The sequence below is a fragment of the Podarcis vaucheri genome, assembly GCF_965113315.1.
Source record: "Podarcis vaucheri genome assembly, chromosome: 1".
Classification (NCBI taxonomy): Eukaryota; Metazoa; Chordata; class Lepidosauria; order Squamata; family Lacertidae; genus Podarcis; species Podarcis vaucheri.
Window position 1 is genome coordinate 69,117,382 of NC_138759.1, and position 8,325 is coordinate 69,125,706.

Consider the following 8,325-nt stretch of genomic DNA (forward strand, 5'->3'; position numbering starts at 1 on the left):
TTTTAATAAATACCAATGTTCTGTACTGTTCTCTTCAGTCTAATCTGGGGAAACTGTAAGGGAGAGAAACTAATAGGCTTAGCCAAGGTGTTACAAAAAGTGTGGGGGGAAGTGAAGTTGTTCCCCAGTTTGGTCCTTTGTTCAAATAAGAAAAATACACTACCGTTACACAGTCTTTTGCCTGAACATCACCTTCTTGAATGCTTTGATATTTATATATAGCATTCTATTTAATATCTCATATTATCTAACTCAATCCAACCATAACCACTTTCTTTCATCTCTTATAGTTATCATGACTTCAATCAGAGACATGGCTAAAAGTGCAATCATTTTATGGGCAGTCTGCTTCTTTGCCAATTCCGATGGGAAAGCTGTGGTGTGAGTACAGTATTGCTGAATATTTTTAGATGGTGAAATGAGTTAATGAGCAACATAGTCTAGACATGATGGGGTGGCAGCTGACTGCTGCTGCTTCTTGCTCTGATCACCTCAGTAAATTGCATGAATCTTTTTTGTGAGTAAAAATCCATCATGGGGACCACTAGATAGACTAGAATCCTGATGAGGCCCCATTTGGTTCCAAGGAAGAATTCCTCTCGTTACAAATATAAAGGTGTAGAGGGGCCAATCAGAATTGGGGGCACAGTAGGAAGAAAAGAGTTGAAGTCTTGAAACAACCTACCAGAGTGATAATCAGGAACCACCTCCCACCTGGATGCCTTTTAACTCCAAATAAATAAATAAAGGAAGGAAGGAAGGAAGGAATTGTTAATCCTGTGAACTCATGTCTACTTTGGCCCATAGGTGCAGTTAAAGGTGTTAGCAAACTTTGCAGCCTGGGTGAATTAGATTCAAGCAATCACTTAAAGTTTCTAGAGTTCAAAAACTTTATCCATGCAGGAACTATTCACAGGATGAGTAGAGATGAGAGAGAGAGGAGGGCGGGAAACCAGACATCCTGTCTCAACAAAGCTGGGGAAGTAGGGGCGTCTTACCCATAGAGGCTAGTGGTGCGGGGTGCTGGGGCGCCAAGTTCTTGAGGACACCAGGGAAGAGGTGGAGGCTGGATGTGGCACCTCCTGGCATCAGCTCACCACCCTAGCCCGCCTCCGCCTCACCCAGAGCCTCGCTCGGAGCCTCCGTCTGCCGTGGCCACTGCAGCACAAAGTGGCGGAGCTGCCCTCCAGCCGCTGCCCACCTCCTCCAGCCCCACCGGCAGAGCAGTCCTCCCTAAAAAACTCTGGGAAATGGGGTGGTGCCACCAGAGGGAGCTTTACACCATGACACCAGATATGCTTAAGACGGCCCTGTGGGGAAGGACAAACAAAATGGCTAAGCTTTTAGGGATGGAATTCACTTAGACAGAGAGGCTTACAAGCAAGTGCTGGTTAGATTGCTACACAAACAGTGGCATTGTGTGGGTTGAGATGCATTAATTACAAACTTAAGCGAAGGAAATGTATTTGCTTTTCTCCATCCAAAGGTTGGGCTGTTAATGCTATGTGGTTGTTTTAAATTCCACCTTATTTATCTGTATTACAGGAAGAGGTCAGTGAGCGAAATGCAAATGATGCATAATTTGGGGGAACACCTGCATTCGGCAAACAGGCAAAACTGGCTCCTTGAGAAACTGCAGACCGTGCACCATGACCCCCAGGTCAATGAAGCAGCAGGAGCAGTGGATGTTAAGGCCCGTGAGGTCCGAAGCTGGAGATTGCTCCCTGATGACCTGCAGGCAAAGCTGCAAAAGAAAGCAGTGGATTCTAACAAAAATTATAGAGATGCCACCTTCAAAACAAGACTCCAGTGAGAGGGTCCATAGTGTTGTCTTTCCAGCTAAGTGCATACAGTAGTGAGCAATTAGGGCATTTTGTTATTTATTGTTTATAAAATGATGTTTAAGGGCATGTTTGCATGATGCTACTTCTTGGGGATTAGGTGTGCTTCTGCTGTACATCTCATTTCTCCTAATGTACATGTAAGTGGGGGTTTACACACTACTTCTTCAGTTCTTCATATGGCTTACCAAGTGAATTGCAAGGCCGGTGCAAATTGAGCAGTCTACATTATTATCTTCCATTATTGGGGTAGGTGGCATGAGAGGGACCCTTACCTCTCCAAGGATATCTCCTACACTTCTTGAGTGTTCTACTACTGAGCCTGACACATTGGTCTGCTGCTGTAAGGACATGTCCAAATGAATGAAGAGCATGTATTGCCCAAGCCACTCATTTGGATCTCCAGATACAGGCAACACAGACAAGCCAGTTGGATCCATTAATCCTCTGGCAGGGTAAGCTGGTGCCGGGACAACCCGTTGCCATTTCTACCTTGCTTGTTGAAATAATGCAGTTTGTTGCCTTCTCCTGGCAGTTAGGAAAGGGAGTGGCATGGAGAAGTCCAGGCATCAATTTGGGATGTTACAGTCCCTGTCTTAGTTTCTGGGAGATGGTAGCCTCCTGTATCCAGGCAGGCAGTAGCTGTGGAGATCTGGTTTCACTCCCATCTCTCATGGAGACAGTAATGTGAATCAGCACAGTGTTTGCATGTGTGTGTGTGTGTGTGTGTGTGTGTGTGTGTGGAAGATGGCACAAAAACATTGATTTGGAATTGTCCCCATTCTTAATACACAGTCACTGGTAAAGTTTGAATAGCTTAAGAAACTGACAATGATTTTTATCCAGAAACGAGTAGTCGTCCTGCAAAGGTACCATACATTTCAGTAAGTCTCCAAATGTGCTAAACTAAGGGCTCGTCCCACCGCTTTCCCATGGGACAAACAGCTGTTTGCCGCTGAATCAGAACAAACGTCCATTGGTTTTTCTGTGGATTGGCGTTCTGATTCAGTGGTAAACAATGGGTTTTCCCAGAGAAAGCAACGGAGACAAGCAAAAGCAGCAGAGACCCGATTGGCTTTTGGATTGGCACCAATGCAAACTGACGAAGGGCTTTTGGGGAGACATGGGAGATTCAGCAAACTCAGATTGTAAGATAAATGTGCACAGCAGAACCAAATCAGAAGGGACATGTGTTCTGATACCTGTAGAGTATGCTAGCTTGTAAAATATTTAAGCTCACAGGCTCAATTTAAGTTGTCAGCACTTTATTTCATAAAGCCATATGGAAAGAAGCAGCACGCTCATGGAGCAGACTAAATCTAGTTGAACTGTCATTCCCTCTCCCTGGGGAACTCTGAGAACAGTAGTTCTGGTGGAGAGTCTAGAGCTCTCTTGTAGAAACTTCTCTCGGTGCCACACCAAACTACAGTTCCCAGGATTCTTTAGGTCAAACCAAGGCAGTTAAGCTGGCATAAAACAGATATTAGTATAGGTAGGACTTGAGACTTGGACGCACCACATGAGTATATGGAGCGCAGTATGAGGATGTGATGTGCTGCCACATTCATTGCAAGTCCCCTGCACCTTTCCTTCCGCATGTACAGAGGCTTCTCCAACACCAGGGTGGATGTTTGTAGCCCTTGCTTATGCAGAGCCCAAAATGTGCTTCTGAGCACCTTACCTGCAAGTAAGTGTGCTTTGAATCAGAGCCTGGCACCCAGATCTGAAACATATTTCCCTGGGAGCCCCATTCAAGTCAAAGGAAGTACATCTACATAAATTTGTGAGGCTGCAATCTTACGAATTCTTGCTTAGTGGAGACTTGCTCTGAGTAAAAATGCACACAATCCTACGCTATAAGGGGAAAACATCAGGGACACATCATGGGGCTGCCCAAATTGATCCAGGACTGGAGATGCAGATGGTGCAAGATTTGAGACGGAGGCCATTATCTTGCAGATTCTCAGCAGTCACAAACTTCCAGTTGAATATGTTAGTTTCTTTTTCACGTGAGACCTAAGGAAGATCAGACGCTGCTACTCTGCACTGGCCTAATCCAGTATGGTTGCTTTTATGTCTGTCTCACCTGTTTGTACGTGTGGCACCTTATGCATTTTGCAAGAGTTGGTGAATAAATAATAAATGTCAAAACACATCCGCCATTTTTAGACTAGAAGTGTATTTGCAAATAGCGAGCTGACATTCATTATATCTAGACAGCAAGGAAAATTCTGGCCCCCTTTAAATCAGTGGCAAAGCTACAATTCAGGGTCAGAATATTATCTTGGAGCCCTACTAAAGACATGTTTCTGCAAACAGACAATACATTACTACAGACCCTTGAACCTGCAGAGAACTGCATTCAAATGGCATTCCATGTGGGAGCAAGGTTCTGACATGAGATAGGGTATGTTTGTGGGACTAAGACCTTAATATGCACTTTCTATTTATTATTTTGCTGTATGTTCATGTCTAACTTACACAAATGTATCTTTAGTCCTTTATATCTGTATCTTGCTAATGAATTGTCAAATAAAATGGACCAAAAGCTCTTGGACAGTAGTAGTTGAAAAGCATAAACCCTTGGCCTTTCTGTCATTATTTATACATGCACTTTCTCATAATTTCGGAAAATAAAACTATTCAGCTGAACCCGGCTAAGGGAGCTGGGCATGTTTAGCCTGGAGAAGAGGAGGTTAAGGGGTGATATGATAGCCATGTTCAAATATATAAAAGGATGTCACATAGAGGAGGGAGAAAGGTTGTTTTCTGCTGCTCCAGAGAAGCGGACACGGAGCAATGGATCCAAACTACAAGAAAGAAGATTCCACCTAAACATTAGGAAGAACTTCCTGACAGTAAGAGCTGTTCGCCAGTGGAATTTGCTGCCAAGGAGTGTGGTGGAGTCTCCTTCTTTGGAGGTCTTTAAGCAGAGGCTTGACACCATATGTCAGGAGTGCTCTGATGGTGTTTCCTGCTTGGCAGGGGGTTGGACTCGATGGCCCTTGGGGTCTCTTCCAACTCTATGATTCTATTCTATTCTATTCTAACCCACAGTTAGTTGAACCAAGTTGTCATTGAGATCAGTATACTACTATGGCAGGGGGAGAGATCAGTATGAAAAATTAGTTTTGACTAAGTTCCTATTCAACTCAGTGGGGATAGGTTCAACTAACTTAGGGATGACTTCATCATTGTGCTAATGTCTTAATTGAAGCAGGGCAAGCATTTTGGCTTGCCAGATGAAACAATCTTCCCTCTCCACCCCCTGTAAGCTGTTCTGAAGATTCTCCTGCCCCCTCCCCAAGCCAATTTTGGTGGACATGGAAGGAGAGGAGAGGGGTGAAGTCTCATTGTGCAAATGGAAGTCCACTGATGGGAGTCACTAGTTGAATCCCACCTTTATTCTAGATCCATCCTACTGTATTTAGTCAGTAAAGCATGAGATTCTTAATCTCAAGGTCTCCGGTTTGACCCCCACATTGAGCAAGACGCCTGCATTGCAGGGGTTTGCACTAAATGATCATTGTGGTCCTTTCCAATTCTACGATTCTATAATTCTAACAAAGTATTTATGTTAACCTGGAAACATGAGAAAATACATGGCGGGGGAGCAGGGATAACTCTGAGAGGGCAAGCTTCCCCCTGTAACATGTTCAAATGCTGGGAAGAAAACACCAAGTGCATGGTTTTCCATTTGACAGTTGCAGCTCAAGCTGTGGCCCCCTACCAGGGGTGAAAATGGTGCTCTGCTGGTCACAATGACAAATATGCATCTGTTTGTGACAGTCCAGTCTCAGCTGTTTAAGTTTATTGCAATGACACCATGAGTAGAACTAAGAGACAACAATGGAATTTTTTTACTGAGCACAATGTCTGTAATTACTTGCAATGCATAACAGCATGTTCTAGCATTATATTTTGATGAGTTAATTGTGGGGTTTTGCGTAGGCAGAGAGAGGCGGCCTATCTGCAGTGTCTATCCTACTCCCTCCTTATTGACCTAGCCATATTTTGATTTGGTATCAAGATGAGAGTTTGGCTTAACCATGCCACTTTTTTGGCCCAAACGAAACAAGATATAACGGATAAGAATAAGAAACATCTCAACAGTCCTGCCATTAGAGGTCATTATTAGAGCTGGAAAAAATAAAGGTAATCATTCAAGGACTTTGCTCCCATAGTGATATTATCTTCAGGCAGAACAGACAGATGATTAAGCTTTTCAAACAAAGCAGGAGCCCTAAAGACAAAGTCACAAGACCCATTTTTAGCTGGCTTAGTCTGCTAGCGGGGGACCAGCAGTGCTAGCATGTGGAGAAATCTTTTAAGTTTCACAGGGCACTTTCGGATGAGAACTCATTGTAGGATCAGTGTTACTTATGCACACAAGTTATTCACAGCATCCATACAAGATAAATAAAAATGCCAGCTAGTATTCCCTTCACCCCAATTTAGTTTCCCCTTACCATGGATATTGGGTAACTAAAAATAACCTCTTTTACATCTGCAGTCACTGCTGATGTGGCAGCTTCTTAGCATATTATTTATGTTAAGCAGTTTGCCGCCACTGTGGTGACGTTTCAGTGGGTGGCCTCCATTGATGCGCTCCAAATTCCATTTGCTTCTCAGCTGAGCACAACCTACCCATTTTGTTTCTGGTGACACAAGCAGGCTACCTAAAGTTGCTGGTGGCTGAACCTTTGACCATTTGCATGCAAAGCATGCATTGTACCACTAAGGTAAGCTCCCTACCAGATATATGCTCTGCCCTTCCAAGTAACCATGCATTAAACTGGACTACAAATCAGAAATCAATTATGGCAGGAGTAGGAGTGGTGGTTATGTGGAACTAAGCTTTGATCTAAGGGCCCCCAGGTGTTGCTGGACTACAAGTTCCATCAGCACTGATCCTTGGCAGCGCTGGCTGAGGCTGATGGGAACTGGAGTCCAACAACATCTGTAGGTTCACAACTTGCAAAACCCCTGACATAAGGCATTAAGGACTTGCCCAAGAAGAGCAACTTATTGAGCTCACACCCAGGGCTGATATTATTATTAAGGCCAACTAGATAGCCACCTAGGGCACGGACCTCAGAAGGAGCACAGTACTAACCTTTGAGGGGCACAGTTTTTATTATATCTTATAAATTTCTGGTTTTTTTAATTTTTAATTTTGAGGAATTTTATCATTTATGAAGTAATTAGTAGATTAGAATTAACTTGTGGGTTGCAGGAGTGATGAGGGTTTTCAACAAGTTTTGACAGATGCTACTGAGATTGCAAAGGAACTAGAAATACTACCAAACTTTTGAGAAAGAACAAGTTAGAAAGAGGGGAAAGAAACAGCAGTTTAAATTTGTGGCCCAAGAAAAGGCACTGCAAGATCCGAAGCAGATATCCAAAGTTAGGTTTCTGCTATGCTGTCTCACAACACGACCATAACAGCCTGTTGAAAACAGATTCCAACAGCCACCACACTTTAATTCCCTATTTGGCTTCCTCTGTGATATATACAGTATCAACAACAAAAAATCAAGATGTACTGAAGGCCTGCAAGAATTTGGAGAAATCACTGATGCTCAATGGAAACAAAGATATGGATACTGAAGATCTGTGCTGTGGACCTATACAGCAAAAGCTCGAAATCTTTCAGAGTCTATGCTTCTCTTCATACTATAACAAAAACTCCTGGATAACGTGCTCAACGTTTCTAAACAGTTTTGGATTTGAGAAAGATAATCAAAGTTTGCTGTTTCACCGATTCTTGCAATTTAAAATAAACTTGGCAGCTTCAACGGTTGTGCTTTTCATTTCCTTTTCCTGCAAGACATCTGTTTCTGAAAACTGAAGTTAGCAAATGTGTTTTTTGGGCTGGGGAGGGGATGTGCCAGTAGTTAGCCTTGCCTAGGGTGCCAAATAGCCCGGCCCCGGTCATGCTTACACACGGCCCGAGCGTGTTAATTAATTAAATAATAATAATAATAATAATAATAATAATAATAATAATAATAATAATAATAATAGTAATACCCCGCCCATCTGGCTGTGGTTTCCCCAGCCACTATGGGCGGCTTCCAGCAAAATATTAAAATACGATAAAATAAAATAAATGAAAGCAGCGCCGTCACAATCCTCCACTGATGCCCAATTCTCGGGGGACGACCGTCCACTTGAGCAGATTCGGGAAAAGGACGGGAGGAAGGAGGAGGAGACGTCGCCGCTACCAGAGGAGTGGGGCGAGAGAAGTGAGCGCCGAGGGGCGACGATGCCGCCGCTGCAGCCACCACTTCCTCGGAACGCGGCAGGCGGCTGCAAGAAGAGGCGGCCGCCGCGGAGCAGCCAACCCGCGCCCACCGTCCCGCGCCTCGGCGCCAAGCCGTCCGCAGCAGCAGCAGCAGCCCTCGCGCGGTAAGCAAGCTTCGCGCTCTCCACCCGCTGCTCCTCCCTCCCTGCTGCCAGGCGACGCCTCGCGAGCTTTCCG

General features: G+C 44.3%; 1 protein-coding gene across 1 annotated transcript; it reads left to right on the forward strand.

Annotated features, from left to right (window-relative positions):
- The first annotated feature begins 294 nt into the window (after positions 1–294).
- On the forward strand, positions 295–1,910 carry PTH (parathyroid hormone). The gene is made up of 2 exons (XM_082195800.1): positions 295–381; positions 1,546–1,910. Exons 1-2 carry the CDS (start codon positions 296–298, stop codon positions 1,811–1,813), a joined length of 354 nt encoding a protein of 117 aa, XP_082051926.1. The 5' UTR covers position 295; the 3' UTR covers positions 1,814–1,910.
- The last annotated feature ends 6,415 nt before the right edge of the window (positions 1,911–8,325 follow it).

Excerpts from the sequence above, each read along its gene's own strand:
- PTH (XM_082195800.1), top strand. The coding sequence starts at position 296 with ATGACTTCAATCAGAGACATGGCTAAAAGTGCAATCATTTTATGGGCA. Across the intron at positions 382-1,545 it reads TCCGATGGGAAAGCTGTGGT|GAAGAGGTCAGTGAGCGAAA; the intron begins GTGAGTACAGTA and ends TCTGTATTACAG.